The following is a 23,084-nucleotide window of genomic DNA, read 5'->3' on the forward strand; positions in this document are numbered from 1 at the left end:
GTTTAGCGCAGCATGCAGTGGAAACACATCCTGAAGGACACCAGTGGTTGAGGACACACACACACACACACACACACACACACACACACACACACACACACACACACACACACACACACACACACACACACACACACACACACACACACACACACACACACACACACACACACAGGTGTTTCCCACAGACCTGGAACTTCAATGCAACATAAAGTTATGTGCAATATGGGTGAGAGTTTAACTAAAGAAAATGGAGAATATTTTGTGAGCAATGGCTGACAATTATTCCAGGTCTATGGGAGAGCTTTGTGCACCAGAGAGGGCTCCCTAATCCTGCAGTGATCCAGTAACTCCCAATAAACAGCATCTTTGCTTAAACTTAAAAGTGCTGATTAATTTGCCCTAAAAGGGTCGATTTCAATAGATACTGACGGATGCGACTAACTGCTACTCAAACATACAAATACTACCACCATAATATCTCACTCTGGATATGTTTTTTTAATGTCACAACACTAAAACTGTCTGGGAGCAATGCAAAAGCAGCCGGCTGTGATGGATGAGCCGAGAGACTGCGCGCTTTGAGGTGTTGCCCTTAAACTGCCTTTCACACACACAGTACACACACACACACACACAGAGATTCTAAAACCTGCCTCGGTTTTCCTGTTTATTCCCTAGCTCCTGTCATCTATAACCCGATGTTCTCTCTCCTCTGGAATAATTAACGGTTAGCTGGATCACTGCAGAAAAAGGGAACCCAGACGCTGATAATCTTGCTTTTTTTTTTTTCCTTTTTTTACACCAGACATAGTGAGTGACAGAACAGGTTTACATGCAGCCAAAAAGAAAAAACAGACAAGTTATGACAGTTTCATGCTGACAGACAAGTGCTTACATTGGACAGAGGAAAAGAAAGAACAAAAATGTAACGTAAAGATCATTGCTTTCTTAAACAGGTAAAACATATACTACCGTTCAAAAGTTTGGTCACCCCAACTCACACTTTTATTCATGTGCTGAGATAACTGCACAAGGGTTTTTTAATCATCAATGAGCCTTTCAACACCATTAGCTAACACAATGTAACATTAGAACACAGGAGTGATGGTTGCTGGAAATGTTCCTCTGTACCCCTATGGAGATATTCCATTAAATATCAGCCGTTTCCAGCTAGAATAGTCATTTACCACATTAACTATGTCTAAACTGTATTTCTGATGAATTTAATGTTACCTTCGTTAAAAAAAAAAATGCTTTCCTTTCAAAAATAAGGACATTTCTCAGTGACCCCAAAGTTTCGAACAGTAGTGTAAATAAACATGAAGACAATAGTGCAAAAGGAGGCTGGAAAAATAAAAGTGCAGTGCCATTTTGTTAAAGCAGACAGCAAACTCCATGGACACCAAAGCCTTTGTGATTACTACCAGTGATACTCGAACACAAGTCAAGTGCAGATGGGAATGTAGACATAGAAGTAAGAGCCACAAACTGTTTTGGAGCGACTATGCTACTATTGCAGCACAGGTTTACCTTCAGAGACTCTGCTGGCCTAAACTATTGTGATGTTCTAACTCCCTTTGTTGCATTTATTATCTATTCCTGACACTTTTGTCAATTAAAGTTTGTTTCAAGCCACTGAAGAAGGGATGATACTGTAAACAGCAACAACACTGAATACCAATCAGATGTTTGTGTTCCTATTCGCAGCATATGGATTAGTTTCCACTCCAGCATCAAACATTTCAGACAGAACTCTTCACAACAGCTACACACCACATGCTGCATTATCAGTATTATTATCACAACAGGACCAACAATATTGATGTCAATAAATGCCTAGAAAGCTTATTATTACTGCCAGAATTATACACCAACAGGTCTTTTTCAGACTCCATAAAAGATTAAGAACGAGCACAGACTGTGCTATGCAAGAAACAGTACACAAATTAGACCATCTTTGTCAAATTAGATCCATCTCTGGACAATTATGGAGCGTTATGTGTTTATATATAAGGCATCCAAGGTTTAGTGACTGAGATGAGCCTTCAGCACCTCTGCAAACACTGACTTAAGAATGAGGTCTACAACATTTTATTCAACCTCGTGCCATAAACAGAACCACAGATTTAGTCTCTGTATTTCTAAAATTGGTAACTGTTATGTGTGGAATCCGAACAAGGCACATGTATATGTCTGCAAGGACATATTAACATAATTAAAGAACAGGGAATGTTGAAACCCACCCATCCAACAAGAAAGAAGACCTTGAACAAGCTCCTTCTTTAGTGCAAAGAGGGACTTAAGCTATGTTGGGAAAGTGCTCTTAGTAGGTAGTGCTTAAGGAATACTACTGACAAAATGGAGTGTGGAGATTTGAGTAGTCTCCTGACAGAAGCAGTCTGTCATCCAATGGACGCCATTAAACCATCTGGGCCCAGATCAAACCCTTCAAACTCTCTCAAAGATGTTTTGAAGCTCTCTGCGCTCTAACAGCTGAAAATCTGTCCGCCATCCTCATCACTGAAGGCATGGCAACCGTCCTCGTCCGCCTCCTCATCCAGCTGGAGGCTGCCAAAGGAGAACTTATTCCTGGGTATTGGGGAATTAGAAGTGGTCTCTACTGGGCTACTAAACATTGAAGGGCTGCTGCAGTTGCCCCTGTTGTTCTCCCCCTCCGACTCACTGGACTCTGACGCACTTGTGGAGCATTCGTTCATCTGAACCGCTCCCCTATGTGCAACACCAGCTGGTCCCAGTCGTTTCTGCCCCAGACTGGCCCGAGACCTGCCTGGTGCTGTGAGACCATTGGCCATCATGCGGCGCTCAAGAGCAGCCATACGTTCAGCCCGAGACAACACGGGACGCGCTTGATGCCCTGGTGAGGACGCTCCCTGGTTCAGGTCTCTGTCAGGGTGGTGACGCACTTTGTGGAGTTTCTGTAAGCGAGGAGATCGGCTCGAGTTGGGGGTGCATCTACCATCATTAAACTGAGGGGGACTGTAGCCATTATGCTCGGCGTGACTGATGGAAGGTGCTTGGTGGAGGGTGTCAATGACAGGACTGGCGGTGACGCTGCGGGAACTCATCATATGAGGAACTGTGACAGGGCTGCTGCTCTGCCTCTCTCTGCTATGAACACTAATGTCTCCCATAGTGCTACAGACAGGACTCTGGTCAGACTTTGGGCCTGACTGCTTGGGAGACGGGTCGAAGTTATAGCTCAGGTTTGGTGATGCTCGAGAAGAGGTGGGGGACTCCCTGTACCGCATCCTACCCAGAAAGTGCTCCTGCTGGGCCTGAAAAGCCCCATTTGTCCCCCCAGATCCAGACCCACGGCGGGGCATTGCCTGCTCCCTGTAGCTGTGATTTGACATTCTAGCCTGGTCCCTGCCCAAGTAATATTCACTATCTATGTCACTGCAGGCAATGTAGGGGATGGAGGCAGCAGCTCGAGATGCGGGACCTGTATTCAGATGTTCTGGGTGGGCCTGTCGCGTTGAGCCTCTTCTCTCTTCCGTCCTGGACACAGACCCCGCTCTGTCATCGTGGCCGTTTCTCTGGTGGGAAGGACTCGCCCTCGTTATCTGCGAAACTGACGGGTCTTCTGCACTAACCAGCACCGACTCCTTCCAGTGACGCCGAGCGGGAGAGTCGACTCTGTCCCCGGGAACACCACTCTGACAGCAGGACACAGAAGTAACAGGGTTAAGGAATTTAAATAAGACATTTTATTCATTATTAATAATGACTAAAAGCTGGGATTCTAAATGAATTCTGTCTGACTTGACAATACCCTGCAGAGTTTTTGACAAACTATGGAGTATCCTGTGGGCTTGTTTTGATGAGCAGGTTTGTATCTCCTGTGCTGGAGAATATGCACACACACACACACACACACATATATATAGTAGGCATTCCTACTAATGGGTTTGCTAACTGACAGTGGTGGTAAGGTGCCAATAAATGTTCTGCAAAAGTCAGGAAAGAAGAAGCTTTCTAGCCATCATAAATATGGATGCAAACTAGACGTGCGAGCAGGTGTACCAGGGTCCGAAGGTGCACTGAGCAGAGGTGAAAAGGGCTTGAGCAGGTAGTTTAACAAAGGTTTGTTTGCGTACGTCGGCAGGCTTAGACATTCTCCTCATGTACATTGACAGGATCTGACCCTGGGGCTGTGGAGAGGATATCTGTCTCCAAACATTTCTCAATGAATAAATTTTACATCCTATTTAGAGGTGCTAAAGACTCTCCTAGTTTGTGTAAAGTTCTTTGCTATAACTTTTGCCACAGATGCACTAATTTATTTTCTTTTAAAATGTCATAGAACGACATGAGGCTATGAAAATATATTACCAAGAATTACAAGAAATCATGAGTGTTTTGTATATAACAATGCACTTTTTAAAGTACTGAAGACATGTAATGATTTCTAATGGGACATTTAAAATAAGTATGCAGGAGGCCATCAGAGGCAACCAACAGGGCCTTGTTTGTGTAAATGGAAGCACAATACAGTGACCTTAACTAAACTCCTGAGGTGACATGCAGCTAATCTTCTCCTGTAAAGACTCGGACACTCACTTCTGTTGGCACTTCATGGTGGCGTGGAGAAGGCAATGGCGACAGGCGACTGTTGTGTTGGACCCGACTGCTGTATTGGACCCGGCTGTGTTTCCTGGCAGACAGGATGTTGAAGGTCAGTGTTATACTTTCCGAGCACCCTCATTCATAGCAAATATTTCAAACACGTCTGCAGCCTTTACCTTTCAAATGGGATCTTTTTAAACTCGGACTCTCTCACATAATCAATCACCTGCTTCTGTGTGCGACCGCTGCAGAGATAAAGTACAAGGGAGATAATAATGAGCTATTCTGCAGGAGCTGTAGTGGACTGTCAAAATAATGGGTAGAAAGTGCCACGTGAAGCAAACTCTCCACCTGAATCTGAAGGAGGAGCCTCGCGTGAAGAGCACAGGCTTGGGCTTGGGTTTGGGTTCCTCAAAGAGGCGGAAGAAGGCGTGATATTCAACACAGATCTTCCAGAAGATCTTACAGCAGTCCCTGCTGGCCATCAGAAACTCCAGAGTGTCCTGATATGAACTCTGGAGGACAAATTAAGACACAATTTACAACAAAAAGCACTGAGTTGAAGGGTTTTGTGTTGTGTTTAGTGAGTGTAATCCAGCAATGCCACCTACATTTAGATCTGGCCTCAGTTTGATGAGGAAACGTTTTCTCTTGAAGCTCAGTTTACGGACTTTAGACCAGTTGAAGGCGTTAATCCTCGTGTGTCCCTGAAGAGAAGATAAATATAATTAACGTTTAATGAAAAGCTTCTATCACCAAACATATTCACTGAAGAGGAAACACAAGACAAAATGCTTTTATTTAGCAAGTCCTTCTGACATCATAAATACTGAAATTGTTAAACAATGTTCGGTGTGATCAACCACTAGCTTGTAGGTCACTAACTAGTGTGACTAACCTGGAAGACTAGGACACCTGTGTGCGCCACAGCCAGGCTTAACCTCGTGCCCTCACGGTCCTTGGCAGGGTGCAGCCGAATCCCGTACATCTCCAACCTGCGCGCCACTTCTAGTAACTGATAGTCTGATTCTGCTGGTGTTAGACCTCTGCAGCACAAAACACACAGTGACAAGTTAAAGGACATTCTAAATTGGACTTATCGCCAGCAAATCCTATGAAAACATCAAATCAATTGATCAAACTAACGAAAACTGTGTGCTTACATCAGTGAGTTACCAATGGTGAGGAGCAGTTCACTACATGTAATTTAACTAGAAGTCCAATTCCAGTCATATTTGTATAGTGGTTTAAGCAATGCCACTACATTTAGTCAACTAATGAAACTACAAAGAGTCTGGGCCACAAAAATAGAATTATTTTTAATTTTTATGTTTGGTTTTGCTTTGAAATCATGCTCAACTCAGGCTGCTACCACCACACACTGGACCTTTGTGTGGTGTTTGTGTAAAAGGGCGGGTGTTACTCAGCGCTCAGCATCATAAAAAAAACTTTCAGCTTAAAGTAGAATCACTAAGCCATAGTAAAGCAAATACTTGATACGAAATAGCTCCACAAGCGCAAGCTATGTTTTTCTATGTGAGGCAGAGTGTGTTTTATTTGTTTGGTTTGTGTTTGATCTGTGAACCAGAGGGCACATTTTGTAATAAACTCAGCTGAGCGGCTGACCGGTTTGTTGGTATGTGACTTTTTTTGCATCATATTTCATGCCAGTTAAAGCTAAAAAAAGAAAAAAAAGCAGTTTGAACTACTTTTCAAAAGCAGCTGGGTTAACCCAACTAGAATCCTCCCTTGAGGTAGCTTTGCTTTACATCAACTGAAGGTAGCTTGCAGAGCTCCGCTTTCAAAGCAGCTCTCCCTACACTGTGAGTCACACCAGTGCAACAGTGTGACAGGTTCCTTCAACTAACAAACTGGGGCACGCTAGTTTGTTTTCCATCCTGCATACACACATCCTGCACTTTCAGCTGTAAATATTCAACACAGTCTCAAACAGGTATTAATCAGAAGCTGGAAATAGTATCAATAAATGCACAATTTACTCCTCTTTCAGTAAGATTTGCTATAAAACCACAGTGACAAGCTAATGGCTGGTTTGTTAGTTTTTTTCCATGAGATTTGTTGCTTTACCATCTAACCTATATACACACGTGGACAAAATTGTTGGTACCCCTCAGTTAAAGAAGGAAAAACCCACAATTCTCACTGAAATCACTTGAAACTCACAAAAGTAACAATAAATAAAAATTTATTGAAAATTAAATAATCAAAAACAGCCATTACTTTTGAATTGTTGATTAACATAATTATTTAAAAAAACAAACTAATGAAACAGGCCTGGACAAAAATGATGGTACCTCTATAAAAGATTGAAAACTATTTGACCAGAGTGACATGATTAACTCAGGTGTGTCATTTAATTGACATCACAGGTGTTTCCAAACTCATAATCAGTCAGTCTGCCTATTTAAAGGGAGACAAGTAGTCACCCTGCTGTTTGGTGAAAAGGTGTGTACCACACTGAACATGGACAACAGAAAGCGAAGGAGAGAATTGTCCCAGGACATCCGAAAAAAAATTATAGACAAACATCTTAAAGGTAAAGGCTATAAGACCATCTCTAAACAGCTTGAAGTTCCTGTGACAACAGTGGCTCATATTATTCAGAAGTTCAAGACCCACGGGACAGTAGCCAACCTCCCTGGACGTGGCCGCAAGAGGAAAATTGATGACAAATTGAAGAGACGGATCGTTGGAATTGTATCCAAAGAGCCCAGAGCAACCTCCAAAGAAATTAAAGGTGAACTCCAAGGCCAAGGTACATCAGTGTCAGATCGCACCATTCGTCGTTGTTTGAGCCAAAGTGGACTTCATGGGAGACGACCAAGGAGGACACCACTGCTGAAAAAAACTCATAAAAAAGCGAGACTGGAATTTGCAAAAATGCATGTTGACAAGCCACAAAGCTTCTGGGAGAATGTCCTTTGGACAGATGAGACCAAACTGGAGCTTTTTGGTAAGGCACATCAACTCTATGTTCATAGACTCAAAAACCAAGCATACGAAGAAAAGAACACTGTCCCTACGGTGAAACATGGAGGAGGCTCAGTAATGTTTTGGGGCTGCTTTGCTGCATCTGGCACAGGGTGTCTTGAAAGTGTGCAAGGTACGATGAAATCTGAAGACTATCAAGGCATTCTGGAGAGAAATGTGCTGCCTCGTGTCAGAAAGCTTGGTCTCAGTCGCAGGTCATGGGTCTTCCAACAGGACAACGATCCAAAACACACAGCCAAAAACACCCAAGAATGGCTGAGAGAAAAGCGTTGGACTATTCTAAAGTGGCCTTCTATGAGCCCAGATCTGAATCCCATTGAACATATGTGGAAGGAGCTGAAACATGCCATTTGGAGAAGACACCCATCAAACCTGAGACAACTGGAGCTGTTTGCTCATGAGGAGTGGGCCAAAATACCTGTTGACAGCTGCAGAACACTCATTGACAAATACAGAAATCGTTTAATTGCAGTGATTGCCTCAAAAGGTTGTGCAACAAAATATTAAGTTAAGGGTACCATCATTTTTGTCCAGCCCTATTTCATTAGTTTGTTTTTTTAAATAATTATGTTAATCAACAATTCAAAAGTGATGGCTGATTTTGATTATTTAATTTTCAATAAGTTTTTATTTATTGTTACTTTTGTGAGTTTCAAGTGATTTCAGTGAGAATTGTGGGTTTTTCCTTCTTTAACTGAGGGGTACCAACAATTTTGTCCACGTGTGTATCTGCATAGGAGAAAATGTTTTCCAAGCATTTTTTTCATATAGATTAGAGTAGGGAGGGTAAATTAAGACTCAGCAATATTAAAAGGACTAATCGTACTTCCAGTGTGCAACTGTAGCATTCATTATCCTCATAGCCAATTTTAAGACAAATAAATTAAATCCCGCCTTATCATCCTGCTGTGTCTCACTAATTGAGGTGAAAGACCGAGACAGAGTGGATCCAGGTTTCTCATGTTTATCACAGTTTTCGGCGCAGTGCTGGGAGGTCGGGGAGGGGCTGCAAATGTTAACTAACTTTCCTAATTCTTATCAGCGGATAAGCCTTCCTGTTTCCTGTGTGTGGCGTTTAATAAGAGATTTAACTCAGCGTGGCACCCAGCCAGAAGAACTGCAGTTATCAACTAAGAAGGACCTGGCGTGGAACAAGAGGAAGCCAAAGAAAGCAGTCATATCTAATGGAGCTCCTTTCATGTTGTGGCAGTCGCCCACTGCGTGTCCATCTCTGGCGTGACACACTGTAACGCAGCGCTGAGACAAGCGTTGGCAGAGCTTTGGCTCGTACTCAAACCTGAATGATGATGAGAGCATTTTGAGAGAGGATCGTGCGAGTAGATCTGGAATGTTTCCAGTAATAAACTCCCAACAGCACAACGCTCTTAAACTAGAGACAGATACGAGGGGAAGCAGTGGGCAAAAAAAGCCAAGTTCAATAACCAGCTCCGCTTCTAAAAAACTCTTCCATTAGACATTGGAGAATAGCTTCTCACAATCTAGGTTTTTAACCCACTAACCCAGCAGACAACAGTTGTTTGAGTCATCTGGTAGGCTGGAGGATGATTTCAAATCTGTTTCTGGAGCAAATTAGGTTTTTGTTGAAAGAGTAGAAGATAAACGTGTATCCACTTCTACCTAGAAGTCTTAAAGCAGTCACAAATACTGGCTTTTCTAAGCTGATGTATGATAAAGAACTGCACATTGCACTCTGAGAAAGAACCCATTCATTCAATGGCTGCTTTCCTGAATGTGTCACCTGTATAATAAAACCTCCCACTGGGGCATGCACAAGGTCTGAAACAACATTTCCTGTTCACGAGTGAAAAGAATCCTTTTCAGTCATCGCTTCAGTGACCTTATGAACCAGATCCAAGAAATGCCTTACTTTAAAACTGAGCCAGCTTTGACTCAACAGCCCTCCAGTTCCAGCCCAGAAACTCACATATTCTTTGAGTGAAACTCCATGATCTTGTCAATCAGCGGCATTTGATCTGGGATGTAGTTGTTGTTGAGGAGGTGTGACCGGCACTGGCTCTCCTCAAAGTCCCCAATCTCAGCTTAAAAGTTAAAACAAAGGGGAGAAAGAAGAAAAGCTCATATTGTGCAAAATAAAGAGAGGTGACAAATTAAATGGACAAACAAGCAGAAAACAGCTTCAGCGTCTTGGCACAGATGCTCCAAGCCTTTAAATCCTTATGAAAGAATGAAAATAATTTTCTCATTTGGTGTTGTTATTGAGACCAAAATACACTTTGATCATTACTGGATAACAGACTGTGGTTCACAAATGCCCAGTAATGGAAATTGTTAGCATTTCCTGGCATGACACCATGATGTGTGGTTGCTCTGAAGCAGTTCTGCAAGATGGTATTCAGGCATCCCACTAAAAGGTATCCATGGCAACACACAGATAATCAATTTGCAATGGTGCGCAGTGTGCTATATAACAATGTTTGATGATAAGCTCAGTGTTAAGAGGATGATTTTTTTATTTTTATAAGACAATTATCTGCTCTGTCAAATCTTTGTTCTCTTGAGCTAAATGAGGAAACAGTCATGTGATCCTTACACTGGATAATGTGGGAGACCATCAGCGCCGCGCTGCTGTCGTTGCAGGTCAGACGTCCGCAGGAAAGATCCTGTTTGATCTGGAGGGCAAACAGGTACCTGGCCACAAACACAAACAGCCCTCACATTATACGAAAAGGATGGACGTGACGGTGGCAGTTTTCCACCACTGGACTTACATCTACTGCTAAATTCAAACGGGACATCCAAGAGAACACCTAAAAGTCTAATCAAACACAATGCTCAATGGCTTTTCCTAATTTTACACATGGCTGCCTTTTGAACCAAACTCAGTCGGCCCAAGTGCACATTTTGGTTTCACTAATTAACAAGCTGAGTGAAGTAATTTACTGAGGATTTGCAGAATGTCTTGTGTTACAGTGCTACTTCTCTTAGCTACAGGAATAAAAACAGTCTTAATAAAGGTATAATATTACAAATTCAGTAATATGTTAGAATATCAGAGACCCAGTGTACACTGAGACGTCTAGGGGGTCTTTGGATTAGAAATGCAGCCAATTTTATAAATGGAACTGATGAAACGGTGATGCCAAAGGCTTAGTTCTGCTATGTGACCTCATAATGCTGGAGGGTCTTCTGTGGATGCTTGTCGCTCCAGCCATAGCAGCCATAAACAAAATACCACCGAACAAAGTGTATAGATGACATGAGTTCATGTACTTCATGTATTTATGTGTACGTGGGGTTAAGTGTAGGAGCGTAGATGTCTAAGTCCAAGCAGATATTACTATTGCTTTAAAATTATTCATTTAGAAATTTTCTAAATGAATTAACTGGCCAATAAAAAGTCAGAAATTACTGCTACAGTTTTCAAGAGAAAAGGGATTCATTTTCAGGAACTGCAGTTCAAACCTGAAATATATCCCGATCATGATGACAAACAACAGAGAAATTCCACCAAGTTTTCACATTAGACAAGCAGGAACAAAATGGCTAAAACTTTTGTGTGAAAACTACTTAAAATACTCATGAACAATAAAACTGCCACAACTAATCATCTCAGTAAGTGTCATTGTATTTGCCAGTGTGAAACACCCAGTTTGAGCCGGTTGTGAAATCAAATGCACTCTGTGACATTAAAGAGCATTTATATGCATCATATCAAAAAGTGTATACCTGCAGAGGTCTGGCGTGTGCGAGATTATTCACAAATCCTAAAATATTCATTCATTTTTATCATTAGAATGGTTTCTTTTAAAAATAAACAATGTCATAAACGATATTTAATTACATGCACAAGCTTTATTTTTGTACATCAATTATTTCTACACTCTGAGAATATGTAAGTCAAGAGCCAGCTCTATAACGAGAAAACGGAAACCAGAAAATCATTAGCTCCACGCTAATCTCCAGAGGGCTAAATCAGAAACATGGCAGCCATGACATGTGAATTGTATAGCTGAGCAGGGAATAAATCTTGTGGGAACTGGGGCATATGCTTCATTTATGCTTCCACAATCGCTTTCAGTCACAGCTGAAATCATTCACGCCGACGTATCACATACAAACGCACATTTCAATGCCAAGCGGAAGGCAAACAGCGGTGTAGAGATAAAAGGGAGTTAAACTGTGTGGAGGGAAAGGAGCTCACCTTGTCAGCTCTTCCAGCAGCTGGGCATGGTCCGGAGGAAAAAACTTCACAGTAAACCTCAGGGTTGTGTGTTTCGGTCCTGTGTGAGATGGACGAGTTTTTTTTGTAACGTCACAAAAAAGATATCTCATTACACCTGCTCCAAATATACACAATGTCAGCTCTTTAACCCTCTGAAGCCCAAGCAGCTTCTATATGCTATCAATCACATAAGGATCAAAACACCAAAGTTGATTTTTTTTGATGATTTATTAAAAAACACACACGCACGCACGCACGCACACACACAAAAACACGGTATTAGCATGTACAACATTTTTCCAAATTGCCTCCAAATACTACCATTACTGGAAAAAAATGGGATTCTGCACACTATCGATGTTTGACTATTAACATTTTCAATTTGTTTCCATACTTTTATTTCTCAGCTTTGTGTAAACACAGCCTGCAGTTCAACCTAGTTCAGCAAAAAGTAACTAAATTTCATTCTGAATCATTAATGTCTTCAGGTTTTTGCAGAGTCTGGTTAAAGCAAACCGCTTTCCATGAATTTTTATTCTACATGTAACCTTTTGTGAAACATGACATGAAGTGATTTTGATGAAATATTTATTTTTAAGCTTAGATTTGGTTAAGTTGCCCGACCGTAGTTCAAGCACAGCTGCAAATCCATTGATTGTCTCTATTTTTACACTTTTGGCTCTGGTAAATGGTGCAGTTCTGCTAAACTATTAAAGACAACAAGCCTTTCAAACCCTCAGGCAGGGTTTGGGGTTTAGAGGGATAAAATTAAATTCACGCAGATTATACTGTATAGTTGCTCTTCATTGAATTACTGGCTATTTTTTCCAGACATAAAATGGACACATTAGAAGAAAGAGATTCCTTGAATGAAGATGGAACAGTATTGTAAAACACTTACGCCTGAGTTGCTTGATAATGGGTTTAATATGGTCCAACCAAACCTGTAGAAAAAAAAGCAAGCGAATATAATGTCACAAAGTAGCTGTTTTTAAAAGTGAATTTGCTTTTGATTTAAGAAGATACTATTTAATTTCCATTTTCTCACCATCATCTTTTGATGATTCTGAAATTCCAGACCAAAGTAGTCGCCCTCGATGAGATTCATGTGGGAGCACACCAGGTCAAACAGCATCTTGCCTGAAGCTTTTTGCTGCGAAGAAAAAGAAGAAAAACAAAGATTCCTGGTTAACATAACATTATCACACTCACCATTTCTATTGTAATCAGAATTTTTGTTTTCAGCATTTTAGTGAAATGAAACTCTGGAAGCTTTAAATGCTTCTTTAAACACAGGACAAACACATTTCAGGACAACTCAATGATAGGCTTTGACAAAAAAAAGCATCCAGGCAGACAACAGCCTTCCTTTGTGGACGTGTCAAACCCAGTATAAGTGAATGGAACCCAAAAAGATGATCGCTTTCTCCGTCTAAATTCCTCTGCTCATCTTCCTCCTTCCATCCTGGAATTCAAAGGCGCAGTTGGCCACTAAGAAGCTGTCGTCCTCCCTGCTGCAGTTAGAGGCGGGTGGACCTCCTCTTTGATCTGTGTTTCCAGTGTCATTGCTGTCACTGATGAAGGACCAGCAGGCTTTGAGGCTGATACAGTATCACGATGGGATAAAGACTCTCCCTGACCAACTCTGTCCTCACTCACCCCACACAGACACTTTGAAGAATGACTAAACTGCCCACTTACTGACAAAAACTGGCATTGGGACAAAACACAAAACCTCAGAAATCCACCACATCTTTGGAGAGAGAGAAACTTTCCCATGTAAGGTCAAATAAATGTCAGGGATTTCCACAGAAACGCTCCTATTACAGACGCCCTAGGAAGACAGAGCTCTGTCAGGCACACAACAGGAGAGTTTCTGCCTGGCTGCCTCCTCGTGACTGGTTTGCACCAGTGTGGAGCGTATCACAGCTACAGAATGTGAGTGTTTGTAGTAGCAGTTCCCCCTGGCTTGGATAATGATCCAGGGCTGTGCATGAATATGTTTCAAGGAAGCAGTTTCTCCTCTAGTTTTACACAAAAGGGCAGCGAGCCGCTGAGGCAAACACTGTGAGAATTCCCTTCATACAGTTGAACTGTAATAAAGCGGCTTGTTCGCCTTTAAATCTGTGAAGTGTTTCGTGGGGAAAGAGTGACACTGCCTGTGTTCCTATTAATGCTTAAGAATGCTGAAAGAATAAAAAACTTAAGCTCTACCAGCTTAGTGAAAGGGTTTACACGTCCACCACCAAATCCAAAATCTTCCCCAAACATGCTCCCACCCACCACTCCTCCCTCCTCCTCTGCTGTCTCTCTCCAGGCTGTTTTCATGCAGTGCACACAGGGCATCTCCCCACCAAGGACCAGCTGTTTCCATACGGTGATGGCACTGATGAGGGAGGCCACAAGGAGACTGGAGGGAAAAAGGCCATCAGCTCCTCTCTCTCTCTCTCTCTCTCTCTCTCTCTCACACACTCATTACTTCCTCACAGACTGCAGGCAAACCAACCCCCTAAATGAATTATATGTCTTGTGTTTTCTGAACAAATGTACTCTGCGGAGGCTCCAGAAACGAGACCGACGGACGAACCGAGCCGGATACAGTGAAAGGCTGACGAGTGTTTCCGTCTCACTGGCGCGCTCTCATATCCAGCCTTATAAATCTGCTGTCAGGGTGAAAATGACCACGAGCCAAGCAGAGATGGGTAAGGCAGAGGCTGATTAAAGCCGAGCAGAGCTTGATTAAATGCAGCTGTTGCAGACTGGAGTTATGGTGCTGCCATTTGACACCGCCGCAGCCGGCACAATAAGAAGAGCACTTCTAATGATGCACAAGTCGCCAAGACTGACAGCTGTCGTGTCGCAGGCACTCGGAGGACGCTTAGTGACACAGTCTTAACTCTCCCTGCAGTCCAATTGCAGCAACGTAATGATGAAACCTGGCATAAGAGCAACTCGTCTTACACAACTGAGCTCTGGTTATCAGGCCTCATTAGTGGCCAAAGCATGGTCAGGCGATGTCATGTACGCTGAGCTGCCAGCTTATTACACCCAGCTAAAGCTAATTCACAGCAAAATGCAAAAACGTTGCAACACATCCAACCTTTCAAGCGGTTGACAACAGGAAAAAACAGTATTGTGATATCTTGTTTTTCTGTGATATACATTGCAACATGAAAAATGCAGGATTGTTCACTAGATTATTTTAATAACTATTTAGAAAGAGTCATTATGGAATGACTGGGCTGATTTTGTAGGGGCCTGCATCTGCACTGATATTTCTTATAAAGCTACAACAGACATTTGGAATCTTTCTCACATGGTGTAACTCTGCAAAGGCATCCAGAATAGTTGTTTTGCTTTGGATGGCTTTCAGACCTGACTTTGTGGTATTCATTTTAATTGATAAAACAATTACTGTGTTTATTCATGTGTTAGCGACAATTCTCTGTAGCTCAAAAAACTCCACAAAACTCACAAGGGCTGTACAGTTATGACTGAAATGATAACTGGGATTATTTTGATCAATACTGTGATCATGATTATTGAACATATTTTTACTGCACTTTCACATTTAAATAAACAGAAAAGCTGCTTTCTCATCCATGTTGTGTGACATTCCTGCTCATGCACAAATCTGCATCTAATTAAGAATCAATTTAATCTTCACTGGCTAAATATCAAACGTTTTGTACCCAAAATGTCTCATTTGCTAAACATCTGCTTATGGATAGTCATTACGATTCACCAATGTTCCCTAAACGCCTCACATGCGGACTGCAGTGGACGATGCTGAGCAAAGAGAAGCCTCTAGTCTCCACTGAAGTAAGTGACAAAAAAAACTATATAAAAAAAAAGTGAAATATGAAAGGGTTTTACCTGAAACTGGGTGATATTATCTGCATGGACTGTTTTCTGTAAGTGGAGCGTTTTAAACATCAATATCCCCGTCGATCATGTTCATTTAGTAGCAGAAAACTAACATCACGATTAATATTCTCTCAATTGTACAGCTCTACAATTGACACAGTATTTTTAGTTGACACCAAATCTTCCTTTTCAGTGTTTCTCTCCTGTTCCTCAGTCATATTGCTGTGCACATGTGGAGCCTGCATGTCAACAAACGATGTTATATAAGACAGACTTCTTGTGTAGATTAGTCATGGAAAATAAGAACTGCGCTAGTTCTCTTTTTGTATCAGGGAGCAAGAAAAGTTGGAGAATTCTGTGTTCCAGTTAATTTCCCTTACTTTATATTGAACTTCCTGCTATGGTACTATTTCTCAAATCACAGCATCGTTGCTGAAACAATATATTATGCAGCTCTATTTTTGTTTCAGAGAGGCGTTGATTCAGCTTCATGGTTAACTATACTGTGTTATACTGACAGGTGTTTCTAATATTCCCAACCCTTGTGGATATTAATGGGGTGGAAACAATAGTGGATAAGATTAGAGAAAAATACAGTATGATGCAATGCAGTTCAAAGCACCACAAAGTCCAAAATAATTAATTCGTCTCTGAAACTGTTTCAACAGAAACTTTACTGCTCATGAAAGCTTTGCAGGCTTGTTGCAGCACTTTTATCTAGATATACCGATCGATTTGACATTACTTGAGAAAAAGTATGGGAACTTTCAAGCAAAGACTCTGGACACTGAAACAATAAGCGCTTGTCAAACTTGTCATTTTAAATCTACAGGCATTACTCTGCTGCTACATAGGCCTCCACTCTTTTGATTTTGGAACCTGTCAACAGGGATTTGCTCTCATCCAGCCACATCAGCGTTACATTTAGCGCTAATGATAAGCGATAAGGGCTGGCTCAAAGTCGGTCTTATAATTCATCCCACAGGTCTTGGAGGGGGGTCGAGGCTCTGTGTAAGCCAGTCAATTCTGTCACACCAAAGTAGGAAAACCAATTCTTCATGGAGCTGGCTTTGTGCACAGATGCATGTCATTCTCACTCTGGGAAGGGCCGTCCCACAAAGTTGAAATAACACTGTATACTGACTGGAACCGAGGGGCTGAGCGCAAACAACATCAAGTATGTGGACAGAAGTGTATGCACTGATAATGTCATCCCCGACACATTTGCTCCACAGACCTTCTCCAGAGTAAACATTTTGATCTGTCCTAGCAGGAGAAGCTCAGCTGTCACAAATAGCTTTGTTCAAGTGTCCCAGTGAGCCGTGAAAGTGTGACAAGGATCCAGCGACAACAGCACCAGAACTCTAGAACTGGAGCAGCTAAATTGAATTCAGCCATCGTTCATTTTCTCATTTACATCCGTGCTTTTCCTACTCTGACTGGTCAGAATGTTATCTGGGGAAAAAGGCCCTTTGTGGGTTTGTATAACAGGATCAATGAGCGCACAATGTCTGGTCAGGGTGCTTTTAGTCCACTGTTAACACATCACAACTCGCACAATAGCACACTTTATTGAGAGCTAGCAATGGCAGCCAAATACGACTGCCAAATGTGGTCAAACACAATGCGACAGGTCCACTACGGCCAGATTAGAGGAGGCACAGTGGTGCTTTGAGATGCTCGCTAACACATTCAGGAGCAGATATAATTGGTAATTAGGTGGTTACAAAGCCTACATATACAGACGCTAAACACAAAACAGCTAAGCTCATTGGTTTTGCAAATAGTTGGTCATACGCTGAAAAATTCATTGATTTGATGCTTGATGCACAGAGAAATGAAAGGCCAAGGAAGCACCAAAAGCATCCTCTGGGAACCATGACATCGTGTTTGTTGGAAATTTCAAGACAATCCTTTCATTAGTGGTGGAAATATTTGTAGTCTGAACCATGCAACATCCCTAAGAGGCATGCCACTAGCATGGCTGACTCGCAATTTAAGTTAATTTAGGTCATCGATGCTGCAAAGGCCAAACATAATTTACTGTGTCAATTTGGCTCTACTGACCCATTCATTTTTACTGATTATAAGCGCGCTCACAGCAAGACTGTCATTTTTTAATCTCCTCCTCATCTAGACGGCAAAATAAACTTATGCAAAGACTTGAAACATCTGTAGCGACACAGTTTCCACAAGAAACTGTGCACAAGCGGTGATACTGTCAAAGGCTGACGTTGGAGTGCAGCGATCACACAAAGGAGAAGCTGTAACTTCTTCCCCGACACACAGCTGACACAACACTCCGTGCATTCGATACCGCCCCTGCCCCAGCGGAAAGGTTACCGTCTTAAGGAAACATCATGCTCAGCAGCTGACATTTCTTTCATCATCTGCAATGCCAAGAAAATGTCACCAATCTCCCCCTTTTATGACCTCTATCTATAAAAGCAGTTTACATAGGAGTATTCCAGGCTGCGATGATGCATCCTAGGAGTCAGGCCAGACGTGAAGGAGGACTCTGTCTGGCCTCATTAGGTCTGAACATAGGCCCACAGGATGCTACTACTGTTTACATGTGTGTAAGAGCGTCGGTATGGCCGCATTGCTGCACTGACCTCCACATGCTCAAGCTGACAGAGGAAGGCTAAATAAAGATGACAGCGATGTCTGCACACATGTCCGCTCGGGTTTCCACCTCAGGGTAGACCAAATAGGCCCCCCCCCCCCCCCCCGCCCCCCTTGTTAGTAAGCTCCTGTCAGCAAAAAAAGAAAAAAGAAAAAAAAATCCATAAAGGTCAGGTGTAAAGTAGCTTTGTGTTCCCTCAGCTGGTCCCCTCCAGGAGCTGTTGGTATGGTCCACTTCATCTGCAATAAGCCAGGCCGGGCGGTGCTCACCAAACTTCTCCTGGGGATGTGAGGAGGTATGGGGGTTGGTGCTATGGGTGGTAAGCAGGCTGCCAGTGCCTTTAGGCTCCAGATAGACAGAAAGAACAAAGGGAATCCTGTCTGGCTGAATATTTTGGTTGTGGCGCACTGGAGGAGTCGATGCTGGCATGAAAGCAAAGGGGGGACTCAGTCATTACTGGACGGGGATTTAACAGTCTTTTTTTGTTTTTCCCCTCTTTTCTTGTGTCTCGGGCCATTCAGTGGCTCCTGCTGCTTCGGTTATACCTTGACACATAATGGAGCAGCCATCTCCCTGCAGGAGGTTTTCAGCTGTGACATTCAGGCAACATCACAGGAAGCTGATTGAGGTCATAGATGAAAGAAGCAGTGAGATTTAAAGAAGAGAATAAGCAAAAAGAGAAACGGGTAAAGGGCATTTCTGGGAATCAAACCATCTGCATCTGGTAAGATAGCAAACAGGCTTAGCACAGTGTAAAAGCGCTGATTTTCGAACTGATACCAAACCAAAATATATTGACTAGCTTACTTTTGGAGACTGAAAACTGACTTCAGAAGACGGACCCTCACTAGTCACAACTTCGACTTCACACACGTAGCAGTGGAAAAACCCCCAGAAACGATTTTGGATACTTTTAAGTGAACCGTGGCTCTTCTGATAAGGCGGCTCAGGGCAGGGCTGAGATTAGAGAGCTGTTTACAGTAGCAGGCAGATGCATTCCCACACTGAATCCTCCTTGTGCCGCTATTGGAAACATATGTGAAGATTCCACTGACTGCCTGTCTCACGCTCCCGTGGGTTCTGTCGCAATAGAGCAAGAACGCGGTTATTTAAAGTGTTTTACAGGAATCTTTGCATGCATTGCGGTGCATGTGTGTGTGTGTGCATTGAGCAGGTATATGCACTGTAACGGAAGGGTAGGACAGAGAGGTCAGCAGCAGCTAAAGCTCATTGAGATTCAGGTCAGGTGCCGCAGAGGTTCCCAGGGTGACTCGACTACAGCGGGAAGCTGACAAAGAGAGACGACAGGAGAGAGACACGCCTACTGATAATCCTGTCAAATTACCTGCATACTCTCAGAGCACATACAGATGTGTGACTATGCATATGTTTGCAGCAGAGGGTCCTCACAGTTTTAATGTTATGACTAAACAAAACCCTTATCTCGGCTTCAGTGACAGAGCATCTAAACAGGTATTAATAAAATGATTTCAGCGTTAAGACACATCCTGCTTTCCCTTCCTTTTGAGGAATATCAACAAGAATGAAAGGAAAAGTGATGATTGGGCTGACACAGCTGTCAGAGTCGCTCTGTCACAGTAGGCCAAGCTCAAGGCCCTGAGAGGACAACCATGAAAATAATGTCCCCCAGATTCAATAGAGGTTGAGGCTGAGATGGAGGTCGGAACTCTCAAGAAGGACCACCTCCTCCTCTTCTTCCTCCTGTCTTGGATGCCCCCCCCCCCTCCCTCCTATTATGCTGCCTCCCAAGAGTCGTGGCTGCTAGAAACATATTGATTTTGCATAAAGAATAATTAAGTGTCCTGTTGTGACCACTGTGCTGCTGAATATCTAACAGCGTAGGGCTCGGTGCATGTGTGCAAAGACCTCCCACTGTTAGTCAGAGCACCATAAATCAGAAGACGGATCTCACAGTTGTGGGTGTGCATCATTAGCGGAGACGATAAACAAGCGGCAGCGCAGATTCAACCCAACACGCCAACAGGCTTTGCTGTGTTTGCATGTACAAAGCTGTGGCACTGTGTTAAACACACACTGGTGCAGCGCGACATGAAACGCTGTCATGGCTCAGCCTAATGCAGAGCATCATTAAAATAAGCAGAGGGCGAGTGCAGGTTTTAAGGCAGCTGGAATTACCAAAAAGATTGGCCTCCTTTTTTTTTCTTCATCTGACTAAATCTCTTTCAGAGTGCTTCAAATTCTGGAGCCATGCTGGTTATTCTCCTCCACCACCTCTTCCCGGAGCCGAGGATTACTGTCAGTCAGAGGGAGGATGCGTCACTTCACATTTAGGCAGAAACTCCACATTTAGCTTAGCTAGATAAAGGCAGACAGAGGAGCTGCATAATGCATTTTAACCTGCTGTTACCAAATTACCATCTGAAATATTCAAGAAATGTAGAAGATTTCTGCTGGAAAATAACATTCACAAGTAAAGACATAGTAAATACAAGTTATTCCGTTTGCATGTTTTTTTTTTTGGCATCTTTAGATCTAAATTCACCAAATTTTACATGATGCATGGCATGTGCAAATTTTGCTAATTTAATTACATTAGAGCTGCAATGGTGAGTGATTCAACAGAAAGATTTTCATGCATCTATGTTCATGATTATAGCTATTTTGCAAGCAAATTTTTTTTTTTTTTTTAAATATTAACTGCTTTTTTAGGTCACGTATTAAATCACATATCTGGGTTTGGACAAACTAAACAAGCTATTTGAAGACATTGCTTTGCAGTTCATTATAATGCACATTTTCACTATCTTTACTCAATTAATTGAGAAGGTAATAGTCAATACAAATGAGAATAACAGTAAGATGCAGCCTTAAAATGTCATTCCAAAAGGAAAAAGCAATCAGCTGCGAGTCCAATTTTCATTCATGTGTCACTTTTGTGCAAAGGCAATTATCACCACCTGCAGAATAAAGAGACATCAAGTTCTCCCATGTAGCTGTGAATACAGTAGAGCTCTGTAAGTGTGCGCAGGCAATCAATAGGTTAATTAGGAGATTAATTAGGTGTAACTGTGAGAGACAACTCCCACAAGGTCAGGCCAAGAAAAGAGACAATTCTTTCATATATAATCCCAATACAAAAACGTGTCAAAGAGGTAATTCTCAATGATTTGGCTCCAGACATGCCTGGCTTGACCTTAACGTCAGACGGGCTTGTTATAGAAATCACTAGAGAGTCAAGTAAAAGAGATTATCAGGTGAAATGTCTAGTTTCAGGTAACATCAGTTATGGTGGTGTACCAGGCTGAAGTTAAACGTGATTCTTTTAAAGACCAGCGGCGTTTCCAGGGTTCAAACTCAGCAAATGCATCACAAGAGTGACGGACTAAATTAACCTTAAACAGCCTGAGGTATCAGAGTGTGAGGCACAGAACCAACAAAAAAAGAGGAAAACAGAAAGTCCATAATGGCACCGAGCCCTCATCAGTGCTCTGCATAAATAACCGGAAAAACTGCAACCCCTAAAAAAAGCCACGTCCAATCCACAATCTGTCACAGTCTGCCAAGGCCGAGCAGGAACCAAAGCAGGGCGACCGTCCAGCTTCATGCACCTATTCCCAGGAAACTCAGCCAGTACACACCGGGATCATTTGCATATCGCCTGAGCAGAATCTTGCACTCAGATCTAAATTTCAAAAGAGTTGTGGAACAGTTACATGTATATATGTATGCATATGTACATATATTTACTCGCTAAGATTAGTATCAGCGTCGGCCACAAAAATAGAGCATCTGCAGTTGAACATATTGGATGCATGTTTCTAAACCAACTGTTTCAATATTTTTGCTCCCTAATTTAAGCATGAGCACTGCTGGGACTATAAGACAATAGTACAAATCTCAAATTAATATCATAGTGTGGTAAGAGGCAGGACAACAGCTGTTGATTTAGTAATCCGGGCATTGGCTCAGACACATCGGAGGCTGGCTAGGTATACTTTAACATGGCTGAAACCCGCACAAATTTATCAGATGCAAAACAGATGGGACACGTTTATGAGAGAGAGAAAAAATTAATATCCAAGGTATGGTAATTTACCATAAGTAAGTGTGCCACTCTGCCTGCATAAACAGCAGCTCGCTAAAAGTGGAGCAGACACACTGATCTACATAATCGCTGTGATGTCTGCGTATGTGCTGCGCGTGTTGGAGAGCTCAAGAAAAACGGAGCAAAGCAATAATATGGGATATCATTAAAACACTGTGCATAACCATTATCAGAAGCATAATTAATATGTAGCTCCAGGTTTGGAAAAATTCACAGCCAAAGGCATTAATATTCATAACACATATAAATGCAATGGTTGCAATAGTGTAAGACTTAAAGAGCAAAGAGGTTGGATAGAAAGAAAAAGACTGCCAAGTGAAATTCAATTTTATGTTCAAGCAGAGCTCTGATTCTACAGATACGTGTCATGTGACAGGATACTGATTACAACTAAAGAGCTATTCATAGAATATCTCTGGTTGTATTAGACCATTGTGGGACAATGCTGCAGATTACCTCAAGCAGTTTCTGGGCATTTTCCTCTACCTCTACGGAAACTGTAAGGCTGAAAGTAGAGAGAATTCAGAAAATATAGCTGTGCAGTCTAATACAGTGACACAAGAATGTCAAAAGGAAATAAAGTTCAGTTTAATTTCCGTAATAATTTATCTTACAAAAAATAGAGGGAAAAATTTAAATAAACACATACAATATTGTATAAGTACAAGAGTTAAAAAACTGGAAAAAAGGGTGACTCT

General features: G+C 42.1%; 1 protein-coding gene across 4 annotated transcripts in view; it reads right to left on the reverse strand.

The window, feature by feature from the left end:
• LOC110948981 (FERM, RhoGEF (ARHGEF) and pleckstrin domain protein 1 (chondrocyte-derived)) overlaps nt 1-23,084 on the reverse strand; it is a 61,783-nt gene that overhangs the window by 14,793 nt on the left and 23,906 nt on the right. For all 4 annotated transcript variants that reach the window (XR_007946343.1, XM_022190773.2, XM_022190772.2 and 1 more), the window contains exons 3-13: nt 12,855-12,959; nt 12,708-12,750; nt 11,786-11,864; nt 10,175-10,272; nt 9,548-9,662; nt 5,489-5,636; nt 5,202-5,297; nt 4,942-5,105; nt 4,767-4,835; nt 4,585-4,678; nt 3,467-3,680 (exon numbers count right to left, since the gene is read on the reverse strand). Coding sequence is in view for 3 of the 4 variants with exons in the window: in XM_022190773.2 (XP_022046465.2) it covers nt 3,467-3,680; nt 4,585-4,678; nt 4,767-4,835; nt 4,942-5,105; nt 5,202-5,297; nt 5,489-5,636; nt 9,548-9,662; nt 10,175-10,272; nt 11,786-11,864; nt 12,708-12,750; nt 12,855-12,959 (1,225 nt within the window). In the remaining variant the exon portion in view is untranslated. The remainder of the gene's footprint in view (nt 1-3,466; nt 3,681-4,584; nt 4,679-4,766; nt 4,836-4,941; nt 5,106-5,201; nt 5,298-5,488; nt 5,637-9,547; nt 9,663-10,174; nt 10,273-11,785; nt 11,865-12,707; nt 12,751-12,854; nt 12,960-23,084) is intronic.

This window comes from Acanthochromis polyacanthus, chromosome 14 (genome assembly GCF_021347895.1).
Source record: "Acanthochromis polyacanthus isolate Apoly-LR-REF ecotype Palm Island chromosome 14, KAUST_Apoly_ChrSc, whole genome shotgun sequence".
Classification (NCBI taxonomy): Eukaryota; Metazoa; Chordata; class Actinopteri; family Pomacentridae; genus Acanthochromis; species Acanthochromis polyacanthus.